The sequence below is a fragment of the Hemiscyllium ocellatum genome, chromosome 31 (genome assembly GCF_020745735.1).
Source record: "Hemiscyllium ocellatum isolate sHemOce1 chromosome 31, sHemOce1.pat.X.cur, whole genome shotgun sequence".
NCBI lineage: Eukaryota > Metazoa > Chordata > Chondrichthyes > Orectolobiformes > Hemiscylliidae > Hemiscyllium > Hemiscyllium ocellatum.
The window spans coordinates 46738520-46756285 of NC_083431.1; the positions used below are offsets into that span (position 1 = coordinate 46738520).

At 42.4% G+C, this 17766-nt stretch overlaps 1 protein-coding gene across 2 annotated transcripts in view; it reads right to left on the reverse strand.

The window, feature by feature from the left end:
• The window catches only part of ap2b1 (adaptor related protein complex 2 subunit beta 1), a 313188-nt gene that overhangs the window by 22682 nt on the left and 272740 nt on the right, over positions 1 to 17766 (reverse strand). For both annotated transcript variants that reach the window (XM_060848300.1, XM_060848299.1), the window contains one exon: positions 16938 to 17092. In XM_060848300.1, the coding sequence (XP_060704283.1) occupies positions 16938 to 17092 (155 nt within the window). The remainder of the gene's footprint in view (positions 1 to 16937; positions 17093 to 17766) is intronic.

Consider the following 17766-nt stretch of genomic DNA (forward strand, 5'->3'; position numbering starts at 1 on the left):
GTCCTGACCAAATATAGCCAACAACACTGCAAGAGGCTAGAGAAGAAATTATGGGGACCCTGGCTAATGCATCATTGTTAGCCATGGCTGTGGTCGTAGAAGAGTGGAGGATACCGAATGTTGTGCCCTTATTTAAGAAGGGCACCAAAGAAAAACCTGGGAGCTATAGACCACTAAGCCTAACATCTGTGGTAGTTAAGTTATTCTGAGGGATACTGTACATATGCATTTGGAAAGACAGGGTTTGCTTAGGAATAGTCAGCTTGGCTTTGTGCATGGAAGATCATGTCTCACAAATTTATTAGAGCTCTTTGATGAAGCGACCAGGAAGGTTGATGAAGGGAGGGTGGTAGACGTAGTCTATATGGATTTCAGTAAGGCCTTTGATAAGATTCCACACGATAAGATGCTCTGAAGGTTAACTAGCATGGAATCAAGAAAGCTGACAAATTGAATATACAGTTGGCTTGATGGTAGGAAGCAAAGCATAATAGTTGAAGGATGCTTGTCAGGCTGGAGGCCTGTGACTAGGGGTCGATACTGGGCCCATTACTGTTTGTTATCTATATCAATGATTTGGATGAGAATGCATAAGGCATGATTAGTAAGTTTGCAGATGACACTAAAATAGGTGGTATTGTGGACAGTGAGGAAGGTTGTCAGAAATTGCAGCAGGACCTTGAACAGCTGGGGAAGTGGGCAAAGAAATGGCAAATGGAGTTTAATATAGATTAGTAAGAGGTCTTTCATTTTGAAAAGTCAAATCAAGGTAGGAGTTTCATGGTGAATGGTAGGGCCTTAAGCAGTGTAGTGGAACATAGGGACCTTGAGTTCAGGTGCATGGTTCTCTGAAAGTAGAGTCACAGGGAGACAGGGCAGTGAAGGCAGCTTTTGGCGCACTGGCCTTCATCAGTCAGGGCATTGAGTATAGAAGTTGGGAAATTATGTTGCAGTTATACAGGACATTGTTGAGGTTGCACTTGGAGCATTGTGCTCGGTTTTGGTCACCTTGTTATTAGAAAGATGTTATTAAACTGGAAAGAGTGCAGAAGAAATTTACAAGGATGTTGCCAGGACTCAAGGGTGAGAGTTATAGGGAGAGGTTGGACAAGGTAGGACAATTTTCTTTAGAGCTTGGGAGATGTTACAGAAGTGTATAAGATAAGGGGAGGCATGGATAAGGTGAACTAACTTAGTCTTTTTCCCAGGGTTGGGGCATCGAGGACTAGGGGGCATACGTTTTAGGCTAGAGAGGAAAGAAAAAGGGCTCATGCCCTAAACGTCGATTCACCTGCTCCTTGGATGCTGCCTGACTTGCTGTGCTTTTTCAGCAACACACTTTCAGCTCGAGGGGAAAGAATAAAAGGGAACCTGAGGGGCAACTCTTTTACAGAGAGGTTGGTATGCACATGGAATGGGCTGCCAGCAGAAGTGGTTTAGGCGGGTACATTAACAACATTTAAAAGACATTTGGACAAATACCCTGAAAGGAAAGGATTAGAAGAATATGGGCCAAGTGTAAGGAAATGGAGTTAGTGTGAATGGACACTTTGAGCAACATAGGCCAGTTTGGGCCGAAGGGCCTGTCTCCATGCTGTCAGACTCTATGATCCTTTGACTCTATTTGATCAGAAAAAAAACAATGGGCAGGCAGAATACAAAAATAATACTTCGTATATAAAAGATGTCTAAACTTTCCACTGATGTTCGTCATTTATATAAAATGATTTGGATGTGAACATAGGAGGTATCGTTAGTAAGTTTACAAACGACACCAAATTTGGGAGGTGTAGTGGACAGCAAAGAAGGTTACCTCAGAGAACAACGGGATCTTGATCAGATGGGCCAACGGGCCGAGGAGTGGCAGATGGAATTCAACTTAGATAAATGCAAGGTGCTGCATTTTGGAAAAGCAAATCAAAACAGGAGTTATACACTTAATGGTAAGTCCTGGGGAGTGTTGCTGAACAAAGAGACCTTGGAGTGCAGGTTTATAGTTGCTTGAAAGTAGAGTCGCAGGTAGATAGGATAGTGAAGTTGGCGTTTGGTATGCTTTCCTTTATTGGTCAGAGCATTGCGTATAGGAGTTGGGAGGTCATGTTGCGGCTGTACAGGGCTTTTGGAATACTGCATGCAATTCTGGTCTCTCTCCTGTCAGAAGGATATTGTGAAACTTTAAAGGGTTCAGAAAAGATGTACAAGACTGTTGCCAGGGCTGGAGGCTTTGAGATATAGGGAGAGGCTGAAAAAGGCTGAGGCTGTTTTCCCTGGATCGTCGGAGGTTTATAAATCATGAGGGGCATGGCCAAAATCTTTTCCCTGGGGTTGTGGCAGTCCAGAACTAGAGGACCTAGGTTTAGGGTGAGAGGGGAAGATATAAAAGAGACCTAAGGGGCAAACTTTTCACACAGAGGGTGGTGCGTGTATGGAATGAGCTGTCAGAGGAAGTGGTGGAGGCTGGTACAATTACAACACTTAAAAGGCATCTGGATAGGTATATGAACAGGAAGGGTTTACAGGAATATGGGTCAACCGCTGGCAAATGGGACCAGACTAGAGTAGGATATCTGGTCAGCATGGACAAGTTGGATCGAAGGGTCTGTTTCCATGCTATACATCTCTATGCTCTATTCAACGTTGCAATAATGAGACTTAACAGTTCAGTGAATATAATGTACAAACCAACAAGTTCTTAAAAATAAGGGAAGGTTTCATGAAGCTAAGGTAGGTCTGGGGCAAAATCATCCAGCAACTTGTTGAGATGAATAATTCACAAGCTCCCTCTTCTTTACCACAAACTGCTGAATAAACGTATTAATAAGCAATATTAAACTTGCTGCTAGTTTAGCAACAAATTCTGGGCCATTAAATAGGGCAATTTTCTGGAGAGCCTGGAGATAAACTTGGTCTCAAACTCGTAACAACTTTTAATGATCTAATCATTTTAAATCTACGTTGGTGAAACATTTTCCCACAGAGTACTGAGAATGTAGGTCTAATGTAACATGATTAAAGGGATTTAATCAAGTAGATGGAGTGAAGCCTTTTTTTTTCTGGATAGTTCAGAATAAAAGTGTCATATAACCTTAAATTTAAAGTTGGATAATTCAACAATTGCATATTTAGGATTGCATAAAACATACAGCACTCGAGACAGGCCATTTGGTCCAATTAATCTGGGTTCAATTCCAGCTTTACTTTCATCCATCCTTACTTAACTCCATCAGAATAACCTCAGATTCTTTTCTCCTTCATACTTACCCAGCTTTCCTATAAATATACCTGTACAACTCACCTCAACTGCTCCCTATGGTAGCCATGTGTGCCACTCTTTGGGTTAAGATGATTCTTCTGAATTTCCTATTGACTTTCTTAGTGACCCTCTTACATTGATAACCTCTAGTTGCTCTTTCCCACAAGTAGAAATTCTCTGTGCATTTACACTGACAAAACCATTCTGAAATTGTCAAGAGCACTACTGCATCTACTTTCAGCTTTTTCTTTTCAAGAGAATGATCCTCTCCTGACTGGTCGCAATTCTTGTATTACTGTTATAAATCCTTTCCGCACCATTATCAGGACCTCAATATCCCTTATGTAATATGGTGACTAGATTTTCTTACAGTATTCCTATGTGGTCTAACAAAGGTTCGATATAATTTAGCATTATTTCTCTACCCTTCAATTTTACCCTTCTAGAAATAAACCCTGCTGGTTGGTTTGCATTTTTGTCAGGCCTCCCTTGCTAGAAAGGGCATCTGACTGTAAGAATTAGCTGCCAAACTCAAGACTAATTGCTGACAGGAAGGTTATAAACCAGCATTGTGGTGACCCCATATAGCAAAGCAAAAAGCCAGAACCAAAGGCACTACTGAGTGATATTTAGTGGTTGGTGTATTAGTAGCCCCAAATCTCTGCTCAATTAACTCAGTTGGATTCTCATTATCCAGCGATATGTGACTTTATCAATCTTATCAAACCACAGCACTTACAGGAGGTGCAAGTTATTTTCCTACTATAACCCAAAACAATGTCAGGAATGATGATGCATACAAAGTAATGGATTTCTGGAACTCTCTTCCTGCCCTATCGCCCACAAGCTATGAAGACTGGGGGTTAATTACAACCTTTAAACTTGGGAGATTTTGTTAGGGATAAGTGTTATGGTATATAGAACCATTGCAGGGAAATAGAGTGAAGATATAGATAAATCACAATCTAATTTAAAAAAAAAGCTTGATCTACTCCTGTGTTTTTTAAAAATCATTTTATGTTAATATTTAAAGCAAATGGAGGAAATCATTTTAAGTCCCTGTCCAGGTGACATCATGATCTGTGATGAGGATAACATTTTGATATTTTTGGCTACATTTTGACACTAAAAGCTAGGACTCTGGGAAGCCCAAAGCAAATTGAAGGCCTCCCTACATAACCTTGTAACACAGGTCTCCTCCTCCTCCCCATCTACTCCTAAATCATTATTAACATAAACAAAGTAAGCACACTCAAAATTCCAAGACCAAGCCAGGAACAAAACAGTGCATATATAATTTTAAAATCTCAATTCATCATCAATGTAAGCTTTCATCCCGGATCTGAACGCATTAACCCAATGTTGGAGGAGCTAGATATCTTTCAGTGCCTTACAATAAGTGTCTGCAAGCTATCAACAAAGCAAGCTGCATATCACTGACTTTTGTTTCTACAATTAGTGCTGGAATTAGCTCCTGCCTTCTGAGCCAACCGAACTCTTCATCTTTCTCCTCGCTAACACCCATTTCTGTTTCCACATTTATCATGTGGTGTGTGGTCCTTTATTGGTCAGAGTATTGAGTATAGGAGTTGGGAGGTCATGTTGCGGCTGTACAGGACATTGGTTAGGCCACTGTTGGAATACTGCATGCAGTTCTGGTCTCCTTCCTATCAGGAAGATGTTGTGAAACTTGAAAGGGTTCAGGAAAGATTTACAAGGATGTTGCCAGGGTTGGAGGATTTGAGCTATAGGGAGAGGCTGAACAGGCTGGGGCTGTTTTCCCTGGAGCATCGGAGGCTGAGGGGTGACCTTATAAAGGTTTACAAAATTATGAGGGGCATGGATAGGATAAATAGACAAAGTCGTTTCCCTGGGATGGGGGAGTCCAGAACTAGGGGGCACAGGTTTATGGTGATAGGAGAAAGATATAAAAAGAGACCTATGGGGAAACTTCCTCACTCAGTGAATGGTACATGTATGGAATGAGCTGCCAGAGGAAGTGGTGGAGGCTGGTACAATTGCAACATTGAAAAGGCAACTGGATGGGTAGATGACTGGGAAGGATTTGGACGGATATGGGCCAAGGGCTGGCAGGTGGGACTAGATTGGGTTGGGATATTTGGTTGTCATGGACGGGTTGGACTGAAGGGTCTGTTTCTATGCTGTACCTCTCTGTGACGCGGTGGACTCTATGTGAACCTTCTTGGGTTGCCAGATCTCTGAATTAGCTTCAGATTTGCCATGACCTCAACTTAGCGCACTTCTGCAACCTGGAGAATTACCAGATTCGTCAGAGTGAATTACACTGGACTCAATACTCTATTTCTCTCCTCCATAGATGTTGCCAGACCTGCTGAGTTTCTTTGGCACTTTGTTTTCATTTCACTATTGAATTACCTTCAATTACACATCCCCAACAAAGATGGCAAAGTAACAAAATGCTCAGATTATGCAACATACTATACAATATCCTGACCATGAAATGTTTGTTAGCTCAGCATATATTATGGACAGGACATGGGAACTTCCTGCTTTGTATTCCCTGGCTATAGTGAGGACCACACGTGAAACCATTCAAATCACCTAAAATAGAGCGCAACTTTTCATAAATGAAGGGGTGTTCTGCCAGCTGAAGGATATTAGTGCAGAGAAAAACTCAATTCTTCCCACTTCAACACCTCACTGTCAAAATCAATACAACCTGATGAACTGTAAAGCTGCTTCTGTTCAACCTTCTTCGTGCACTTCAGAAGGGCACTTCCCAATGCATCAACCTGACATTTCTTTCCACATTTCCCAATCTGCAGCTCTTTGGAGCGCTATTATCGATTAGTGACAGATAAGGAATCATTTAATGATACGGTCCCAGGTATGGAAGGAATTGGACCTCATCAACGAATTGATGGAAAAATATGCCATCTGGATTAGATTAAACATAGGTGGAAGATTGGCTCTTTGACCCGTTGCATTCTCTCATACCCTTTCTTAAAAAAAAATCAAAAGCACATTTACCATTAAGCACAAATTGGCCAGCTATTCAGCATTTTACCCCAATATTGACAATTAGAGAAACAAATGTACTTTAGAACGAAGGAAGTACCAGAGGACACCAAGTATATACGTCCAGCTGCATTCATTGTGGAATTATGCACACTGCTAGGCAGCTGCTAAAAATGGATTCCACACACTAAAAAATATTTGGTTTTAATGTTAATATGGGTCAGTATGAAGTTTCAAAAACCATATCTGAGCTTTTGAACAGAAGCCAAAAATGGACAGTTTACACTGTTTTGGATTTAAGTTTGGTTCAGTTTCCAAAGCATCTTTTGATATACTGGCACAGAGCCAATACAATTCACTCTTCAATGCATTCAGTACATTAAACATTTTTGTCAAATGAACCACCAGTATTCTTTATAGAGAAGGTATAGAGAGAGGCACGTTCCCATTTACTGAATGAAGACCCTAATGATAAATCTGAAAGGATTTATTCTTTTCCCCTCACTTGGTTTCCAAGCATAGCAAGTCGTTTCCCAGAGATAAAAGCCTGAGGTTCCTTCTGTGGCTCTCTCCCAGTTATCATTCCAGAAGATATACAGAAATGATATCAGTGGTAAATCTTTAGTCCTTATTTTAAACTCCATGCAGGAGAACTCTAACACGGCGCTCCCTTCTAATCATCAGGTAGCTAAGACAGATGAGGCAGTCTATTCAATTAATACTGCAACCAACACTAGTTCCTGTAGTTTCTCTCCATGTTTCCCAAATCCATCACTCACATTCCCCCTGCAAGGCATCTCAAATCTTATTATCATTGAACAACACTCATTATAATGATTTCCAGGAAAATGTACTTTTGGTTAAGTTCTGCAGTTTCATGCATAATGTATTTTCCACAAACTCTACTCATTAGAATTGTAAATGCATTTATTTAAGCATTGCGAGATTTTTCTCTGGCTCTTAAAACTGGATATTTCAACTGACCCAGCATTCTGAGAAATAAATTTTGAGTGGAACGAGTGGGAGACGCTGTGGGGCCAGATGTCAAAGCCGAGCATGGGTACAACAGTCAAAACAGCAGCAATGATTACAGTGTGAACATCAGTTAAAGTGACATCGCAAATACCATAAATTGGAAGATGATTCAGAGTGTGGCAGACTGAACAATAACCTGAAAAAACAGATTTATTTTCCAAGCCTCCACTCTGTAAGAAAATAACTGTGCAAAATGCCACCAAAGATCATCTTCACTACTTATGTTTTGTCCATCAATTAACTTCTGAAATCAAGATAGATATTTTCTAATACACCTGCTCAGGGATGTTAATGCATACTTTTGGAGCAGATAGAACTTGAACCCAGATCTTCTAGCCCAGAAGGAGAGGCACTACCACTGCATCAACAGAGTCCCAAAAGAAATCAAGAAATGTAAGTGTTTTAAATTTGCTTCTTGAGCTGTCCACATTATTTAGACAATTTTCATGGAATTCATGGTCAAACTTTGAACCAGGTACCAGCAGATAAAACAAATCTTAAACAAAGAGTTAGGGAACCATCATTTGGTTGAAAACAGAGACCTATTTGAATATATCACAAAATACAGGATTGGTCTGCAACACGGCTCACAATTAATTACTCAGAGTTTGGACAAAAAGCTAACACTGCAGTTTTCCAAGCAAACACAGAAGCGTTGAAAATAGATGCAGGAGAAGGCCATTCAGCCCTTTGAGCCTGTACCACCATTCAATATGGTCGCGGCTGATCGTACAATCTCAGTCTCCCACTCCCATTTTCTCGCCATAAGCGTTGGTCTCTTTTGCAGCAAGGGCAGTGTCTGCTCCCTCTTGAATAGATCTAATGGACTGGCCCAAACAGCTTTCTTTGGGAGAGAATTCCACAGGTTCACAACTGTCTGAGTGAAGAAATTCATCCCCATCTTAGTCTTGAATGGCTTACCCCTTATTCTTAGACAGTGACCTCCTAGTTCTGGACTTCCCCAACATCAGGAACATTCTTCCCACATCTTGCGTGTCCAGTCCCACTAGGATTTTATATGTTTCTATGAGATCCCCCTCGCTCTTCCATGTTAGAAGAAAGAAAAGTCTTCGCAGTCCCAGAAGATTGAACAGTTCGTACATGAGTAGCGAAGTAAGATCCCAATGAAAAGCAATGAACTTAATTGGACATGATTTCCAAATGGATTATATAATCATGCAAGCCACTGGTGATGCAGTGGTAGTGTCCCTACCTCTGACCAAGAGACCTGGGTTCAAACCCCACCTGTGCCAGAAGAACAGGTTGAACTGAGAACAGTTCGGAAATCAAATGCACTATGAGCTCTATTTGAACCTGTGAAATAAAACTTTGTGAAATGTCACAAATGTGATCCCATCTGTGTTACTGCATTATAATTAGTCATCCTTCAGAAAGTAATCAAAGCTGGGATAAACTTGTTTACACAGTTGCTGCTTTTCAATGGCATATTTTCCACTTCTCACTTGCAAAGCTCCAGATTCAATAACTTTCTCCATTTTCCAGGGAAAAGAATCTCTCCAAATAATGGGACTGTACCCCACGTTGTTGAGAACTTCTGCCACTGAGGTCACGGAGGTAAATTTTCACTTGTTGCATTTTTACAATTACATCACATGATGGAATTTGCAATTTGCAGGACAGGAGGAAGAGGAACAGGGGTACTGTCTGACCAGATTAATTGTTGAATTATCTAATGAGTGCACTGACCCTGGTTTCAAAGCTTGCACTTTCTGAATCAGACTCTAGTTGAGAGACAGCCTGAAACTTGAGGTTTCTGGGGAAACTGCAACCAGTTGAAACCAGATAACAGACAGAGAACCATCTGAGTTCAGATCACTCTGCTGAGTGGTAAGGTGAAAAAAACAAAGACCGAATCCAAGAGCTGGCAATAGACAGAAATAATGTTACTGCTTCGGTTACTTAACGGAATTGTCTGATCAAACTCAACTACACAGTGCACAAGATTATGAGAGGATTCTGAGAACAGTAACCTTTGCGGATGAATGCCATTGAGACAGAATAGTGCTGTAGAGGTTCTGGAGAAGACAGTAATTTTAGTGAAGGCCAAGTTTGTGGAACTTGGGAGGATTGGAGCTGCTGTTGGATGAAAATCATTGGCTAGATCTTTGAAATAAAAGAGCTTTAATTCCAGCTGCGAAAGTTTACAACTTTAAGGATTTTGTCACTAAAATTAGCTGAGGTGGTAGCGGTGTAGTGATACTGTCAGTGGAGTAATAAAACAAATCCTACCGTGGCAATTGTCTTATTCAAATCTGGAATTGAAAGCTGGTGCCCACAATGATGACCAAGAAACAATCATCAATCATCAATTATCATTAAAAACTAATCACTTTAGGGAAGGAAATCTGCTGTTGTATTGAGGGTATTTATGGATCTTTACTGTGGTACTGGAAAATTCAATTATTATTAATTCCAGTCATCTTCCATTAGGCTCAAACAGAAAGCTTTTGATCTGAAATCAAATCAGATCTTTGTTTCTTTTTCCAAGTGCGGGCCTGGCCTTCTGAAGTTTTACCAGTTTTTTTGATCTTACATTATCTGATCTGAGCAAATAGTTTTATCCTGTCCCGTCAATCCTCCATTTTATCGTCCATTAAAACATAGTCCCAAACATGACAATCTTATAAAACATAGCACTTAACCACCATTTTTACTCCAAATTCCTCGATACTCTTACCAAACAAGAATCGATCATTCTCAGTCTTCAAAAATTCAATTGTCAAGGATCCACTGGAAGCAAGTTCCAGATTTCCAACTTACATTGCATACCTTCCAACTTGGCACTGCCTTCTTGATCTGTCCTACCTGTCCATCTTCCTTCCCACCCAACCACTCTACCCTCCTCTCCGACCTATCACCTTCACACCCACCCTCATCCATCTATCACATTCCCAGATACCTTCCTCCCCCAGCCCCACCTCCCTCCCATTTATCTCTCAGGCCCCTTGGGCCACCCAATCATTCCTGATGAAGAGCTTATGCTTGAAACGTCAACTCTCCTGCTCCTCGGATGCTGCCTGGCTTGTTGTGTTTTTCCAGCACCACACTCTTCGACTCTGATCTCTAGCATCGGCAGTCCTCACTGGCTCCTAGTTGATTATGAGAATCAGCAATGATTCTTGATTTCACTTCCATATGGCCTGGTTCTAATGTTAAGGTTGTGCTTCCCTGAAGAGATCATCCCTCAACATTCTAAACTCAAGGAATAAAAGCTAGCTTTCTACAATCTTCCCTCAATTCAATGCTTTAAAGCCCTGGTATAAATCTGGCAAATAACACTGCAACTCCTCTCGGACCAATACATCTTTCCTGATATTGCTACCCAAAACTGAATACAAACAAGTAGCCAAATAATATCTTTTGCAGGTGACAGGAAAGTCATGCAGTGCTGTTAATGTTGGGCTAAATCTATGTCAATATTTGCCGTGGGTGGGGGAGGAGGTCAGATCTTTCTGCATTAGAAGCCATCCAGAAGCAGAAAACTTTTCTGACGGGCTTTGCACACTGTGATCTGGAATTTGCATAATTCATTCAAGATCTGAACTTTATGGAGTGCGTGTTAGTTTGACAAGGTAGTCAGATGAGTCAAGCCTGCATGCACGGATAAAGAAAAGGCACTGTGCTGTGAAACGACTGCAACTACAGATTGGCACTTTGCAAAAAGGCTTGAGTGCTGAGATGTCAAACTATAGAACTTTGCATGTGTAACTTTTCTCTTTGAAGCAGTGACTTTTGACAATGTTCCCACTTAGTGATATGGAAATCAGTACACTTTCATCTATATTTCCCAGGTGAATTCTCTCATATTCGGCCACATTGTTACCATTTTGATCCTTCCCTGAATGAGGAACCCGGTTAAATTGCTGAGGTTTAAGTAATACATAATGAACTCTGAAATATCTGTAAAGTTCCCCTGCTCAGGATAAACATTATACTTAATACAAAAACAAAATAAGCTGGGAAACTCAACAGGCCAGGCAGCATTTGTAAAGCGAAACAGAATTAATAGCTCTAATCGAATATGCTCCACTGGAACCTAATGGGAGTTGACTGGAATTAATAATCACTGAATCTGCCAGTACTAAAATAAAGATCCATAAGTGCCCTCATCAGATCAGCCAGTACAACTTCCAGATTGTGCTGATATTCTGCGGCCGCAGTGCCAAGTTGATAATTTGGCAAGCCTTAATTTGACATTTACTGGTCATTACACATGGATCCACAGGGTAGCTCCTGTGAGAAATGGAAGAAGAATTGCATATTAATTGCTCCTTTCACAACCATAGAATAGCCCAACTACCTCACCAATCTAATACTTTCACTCATCACTGTTGTAATGCAGGGAAACAAGACAGGAGAAAGTGAGGTCTGCAGATGCTGGAGACCAGAGCTGAAAATATGTTGCTGGAAAAGCGCAGCAGGTCAGGCAGCATTCAAGGAGCAGGAGATTCGATGTTTCGGGCATGAGCCCTTCTTCAGGGAAACAAGACAATCAATTTACACACAGTAAGGTTCTAAGTACAGCAATGTGACAGGGATCAGGCAATCTGTTTGTTATGGACCAGACCAGACCAAACTCCCTCACAACACATCAAGGAGATAGCTTAGATCCTAACTTTCATTTCGCATAAACCAAATCATCCGCCGACATTTCTGCCACCTCCAAAAAGACCCCACCACCAGGGATATATTTCCCTCCCCACCCCTTTCCGCCTTCCGCAAAGACCGTTCCCTCCGTGACTACCTGGTCAGGTCCACGCCCCCCTTACAACCCACCCTCCCATCCTGGCACTTTCCCCTGCCACCGCAGGAACTGCAAAACCTGTGCCCACACCTCCTCCCTCACCTCCATCCAAGGCCCTAAAGGAGCCTTCCACATCCATCAAAGTTTTACCTGCACATCCACTAATATCATTTATTGTATCCGTTGCTCCTGATGTGGTCTCCTCTACATTGGGGAGACTGGGCGCCTCCTAGCAGAGCATTTTAGGGAACATCTCTGGGACACCCGCACCAATCAACCACACTGCCCTGTGACCCAACATTTCAACTCCCCCTTCCCACTCTGCCGAGGACATGGAGGTCCTGGGCCTGCTTCTCCGCCGCTCCCTCACTACCAGACGCCTGGAGGAAGAACGCCTCATCTTCCGCCTCAGAACACTTCAACCCCAGGGCATCATGTGGACTTCAAGTTTCCTCATTTCCCCTTCCCCCACCTCACCCTAGTTCCAAACTTCCAGCTCAGCACTGTCCCCATGACTTGTCCTACCTGTCTATCTTCTTTTCCACCTATCCACCCCACCCTCTCCTCCCTGACCTATCACCTTCATCCCCTCCCCCACTCACCCATTGTACTCTATGCTACTTTCTCCCCACCCCCACCCTCCTCTAGCTTATCTCTCCATGCTTCAGGCTCTCTGCCTTTATTCCTGATGAAGGGCTTTTGCCCGAAACATCGATTTCGCTGCTCGTTGGATGCTGCCTGAACTGCTGTGCTCTTCCAGCACCACTAATCCAGAATCTGGTTTCCAGCATCTGCAGTCATTGTTTTTACCGACCTGATTTAAAGTGCAGCCTCCTAGATGTGATTTGATTGGTTAAACTGTTAGGCTTTAAGCAAACACACTTCATCCTTATACCACAGTTATATTACAAACGAAAAAAAGGGAATCCGAATACTTAACAGAATAATATTTTATTTAACCAATACTCCTCAGCTGTTCCAGTATAGCAGCATCTCTTAAACATACCCTCGGCAAATGCAAAAATAGCAAAACAGTTTCAATCTAATGTGCTGTCTTCTCACTCTAGCAGCAGAGAGAGACTTGAGGGGCTCTGCCTGGAACCAGGACTCAGGAAGGCACACACAACATAGCACCTGGTAGTGGAGTCAGGGCCAGAGACACAGAGGGAGAGGGAGACAGGGAGTGTGAGGGGGAAGAGGGAGAGAGAGACAGTGTGAGGGGGAAGACGGAGAGACAGACAGTGAGGGAGAGGGAGACAGAGACAGAGAGAGAGGGAGTGGGGGAAAAAAACTAAAAGGGTGGCACAGTGATCAGTTGCTCCCTGACAGCACCCCCAGGAAGCTGGGTTCAATTTCACCCTTAGAGGCTGTGTGGAGTGTGCACATTCTCTGTGTGACTGTGTGGGTTTCCAACCGGTGTGTTGGTTTCGTCCCAGATGAGAAGGTTAGGTGAATTGGCCATGCTAAATTGCCAATAGTGTTCAGTGATATGCAGGTTAGGTGGATCAGCCATGGAAAATGCACGGTTACGGGAATAGGGTAGGGGGATGGGTATGGGTGGGATGCTCTTCAGGGGGGTTGGTTTGGACAAATTTGGCCGATAGGCCTGTATCCACACTGTAAGAATTCTATAATTCTACAAAATTGAAAGCCAGCAGCACTTCACAGCTAATCTCCAAAGTACACTGCAATAACAGTTAAGCGAATGCAGTAATTAGAAAATAATGAACAAGTCTAGATACCTAGTCAATGCTTTGTGGGTATTTTGCAATGCAAATAAATTAATATAGCCATTCTCATTATTCCTGTAACAATGGCTGGGCTCATGTTCTCAACAGCCTTGAAGATTGTGTTTCAGGACACCGTTACAACACAAGATAATCTACTATCAGTCAACTTTTTCCACCATTGAGACAGACAATCAGGCAAAGAGAAATTAATAAGATACATCTCCCTGAACTCTGCACATTATTCAACACGCATTACCACCATTCCACCGTCACCCTAACACCTTGCAATCCACCATAACTTGATTTTCCATACAGCTTTCCTTATGCTCAGTTCAGTAAATGAGAGTCATAGAAATGTACAGCACAGAAACAGACCCTTCAGTCCAACCTGTCCATGCCAACCAGATATCCCAACCCAATCTAGTCCCACCTGCCAGCATCCGGCCCATATCCCTCCAAACCCTTTCTATTCATATACCCACCCAAGTGCCTTCTAAATGTTGCAATTATACCAGCCTCCACCACATCCTCTGGCAGCTCATTCCATACACCCTCAGTACCATCCTCTGCGTGAAAAAGTTACCCCTAAGGTCTCTTTTATATCTTTCCCCTCTCACCCTAAACCTATGCCCTCTAGTTCTGGACTCCCCAATCCCAGGGAAAAGACTTTGTCTATTTATCCTATCCACGCCCCTCATAATTTTGTAAACCTCTGTAAGGTCACCCCTCAGCCTCCGACGCTCCAGGGAAAACAGCCGCAGCCTGTTCAGCCTCTCCCTGTAGCTCAGATCCTCCAACCCTAGCATCATCCTTGTAAATCTTTCCTGAACCTTTTCAAGTTTCACATCTTTCTGATAGGAAGAAGACCAGAATTGCACGCAATATTCCAACAGTGGCCTAACCAATGTCCTGTACAGCCGCAACATGACCTCCCAACTCCTGTACTCAATACTCTGATCAATAAAAGAAAGCATACCAAACGCCTTCTTCACTATCCTATCTATCTGCGACTCCACTTTCAAGGAGCTATGAACCTGCACTCCAAGGTCTCTTTGTTCAGCAACACTCCCTAGGACCTTACCATTAAGTGTATAAGTCCTGCTAAGATTTGCTTTCCCAAAATGCAGCACCTCGCATTTATCTGAATTAAACTCCATCTGCCACTACTCAGCCCATTGGCCCATCTGATCAAGATCCTGTTGTAATCTGAGGTAACCTTCTTCGCTGTCCACTACACCTCCAATTTTGTTGTCATCTGCAAACTGCACCTCTTATGCTCACATCCAAATCATTTATGTAAATGTCAAAAAGTAGAGACCCAGCACTGATCCTTGTGGCACTCCACTGATCACAGGCCTCCAGTCTGAAAAACAATCCTCCATCACCACCCTGTCTTCTACCTTTGAGCCAGTTCTGTATTCGGTGAGATCTAACCTTGCTAACCAGTCTCCCATGGGGAACCTTGTTGAACCCTTACTGAAGTCCATATAGATCACATCTACTGCTCTGCCCTCATTAATCTTCTCTGTTACTTCTTCAAAAAACTCAATCAAGTTTGTGAGACATGCTTTCCCATGCACAAAGCCATGTTGACTATCCCGAATCAGTCCTTGCCTTTCCAAACACACGTACATCCTGTCCCTCAGGATTCCCTCCAACAACTTGCCCACCACCGAGGTCAGACTCACTGGTCTATAGTTCCCTGGCTTGTCTTTACCGCCTTCCTTAAACAGTGGCACCACATTAGCCAATTTCCAGTCTTCTGGCACCTCACCTGTGACTATCGATGATACAAATATCTCGGCAAGAGGCCCAGCAATCACTTCTCTAACTTCCCAGAGAGTTCTAGGTTACACCTGATCAGGTCCTGGGGATTTATCCACTTTTATGCGTTTCAGGACATCCAGCACTTCCTCCTCTCTAATATGGACATGTTGCAAGGTGTCACCATCTATTTTGCTACTCTCTATACCTCCCATATCCTTTTCCACAGTAACTATTGATGCAAAATACTCATTTAGTATCTCCCCCATTTTCTGCGGCTCCATAAAGACCACCTTGCTGATCTTTGAGGGGCCCTATTCTCTCTCTAGTTACCCTTTCGTCCTTAATGTATTTGTAAAAACCCCTTGGATTCTCCTTAATTCTATTTGCCAAAACTATCTCATGTCCCGATTTTGCCCTCCCGATTTCCCTCTTAAGTATACTCCTACTGCCTTTATACTCTTCGAAGGATTCACTCGATCTATCCTGTCTGTACCTGACATATGCTTCCTTCTTTTTCTTAACCAAACCCTTAATTTCTTTAGTCATCCAGCATTCCCTATACCTCCAGCCTTTCCTTTCACCCTGACAGGAATATACCTTCTCTGAACTTCAACTTTTAGATCTGGTCTATCCTTTTCCATCACTATTTTAAATCTAATAGAATTATGGTCGCTGGCCCCAAAGTGCTCCCCCACTGACACCTCAGTCACCTGCCCTGCCTTATTTCCCATGAGTAGGTCAAGTTTTGCACCTTCTCTAGTAGGTACATCTACATACTGAATCAGAAAATTGTCTTGTACACACTTAACAAATTTCTCTCCATCTAAACCTTTAACACTATGGCAGTCCCAGTCTATGTTCGGAAAGTTAAAATCCCCTACCATACCCTATTATTCTTACAGATAGCTGAGATCTCCTCACAAGTTTGTTTCTCAATTTCCCTCTGACTATTAGGGGGTCTATAATACAATCCCAATAAAGTGATCATCCCTTTCTTATTTCTCAGTTCCACCCAAATAACTTCCCTGGATGTATTTCCAGGTATTTCCTCCCTCAGCACAGCTGTAATGCTATCCCTTATCAAAAACGTCACTCCCCCTCCTCTCTTGCCTCCCTTTCTGTCCTTCCTGGACCATTTGTATCCTGGAACATGAAGCTGCCAGTCCTGCCCATCCCTGAACCATGTTTCTGTAATTGCTATGATATCCCAGTCCCATGTTCCTAACCATGCCCTGAGTTCATCTGCCTTCCGCAGGGATAATGAAGATACGTTGTGGAGTCCTCAACGCCAGTTAAAGTACGCTAGGTTTCACTCAGGCATTGGAGCTCTAATGCCAGTACATTATTATTTCATCGAAAACTCTTGACTTTTGGTGCATGACCTTACCGTATAGTTAGGGTTTCCAGGTTGAATGCGTAACTCTGCCAACATCCAGATCCCATTGGTTAGCTTCAAGGATTGGTACAACATGTCCTGGCCTTCCACATTCCTCTTTGCAATGGTAAACACATTGCTATTCTGCAATTTACTGGATACCATGTCTGTAAAGAAAAAATACCACGGTACTGGTGAGCAAAATACTGCTTACATCATTTCTTCAATTGGTTGCTACTTCTCGAGATCGCTCTATGGCTTGGTTATTTTCAAATGTCCTTTGGACTTCATTTCTTACTGAACTTTTATTGCTGTTTTTGATCATTACGTTCCTGGCCTGTTCGGTTGTATTTCAGAGGTCACACAAGCAAGTCAGATTCAAATAGGGTGCAGAGATTTGCACACAAGAGTGTACCATGCAAACTGTCACTGGCAAAACATAAGGTTAGGTGCAGGTAACCGACTGTTAGAAAAATAACCGATGTTTAGTTGCTAACTTGGCTATTGGCCAGATATTTCTGAGTAGTGGAATAAACAGCCAACTGTAGTGGATTATGACTCCTGATGTCAAATAAAATACGAGTGATCAATTGCAAATTCCATGTTTCAGGGCAGTGACCCTCTGGTTTTGATTTTTAAAAGAACGTTTGGTACCTATAGAATTCTAAAAGTGAATTTTAGAGTCTGGCAGGTGCAAGACTTCAAAAGTCGAACCTGCGTGCCAAAATAAATCAATGTTTACAGAAAATGTATTCTTTACTAGACTTCAGTAAGTGGCCTGCTTCTAAAAATGTCCAAGCTTTTGCACCATTCACTAAAAGTTGCAACAGAACAACATCAC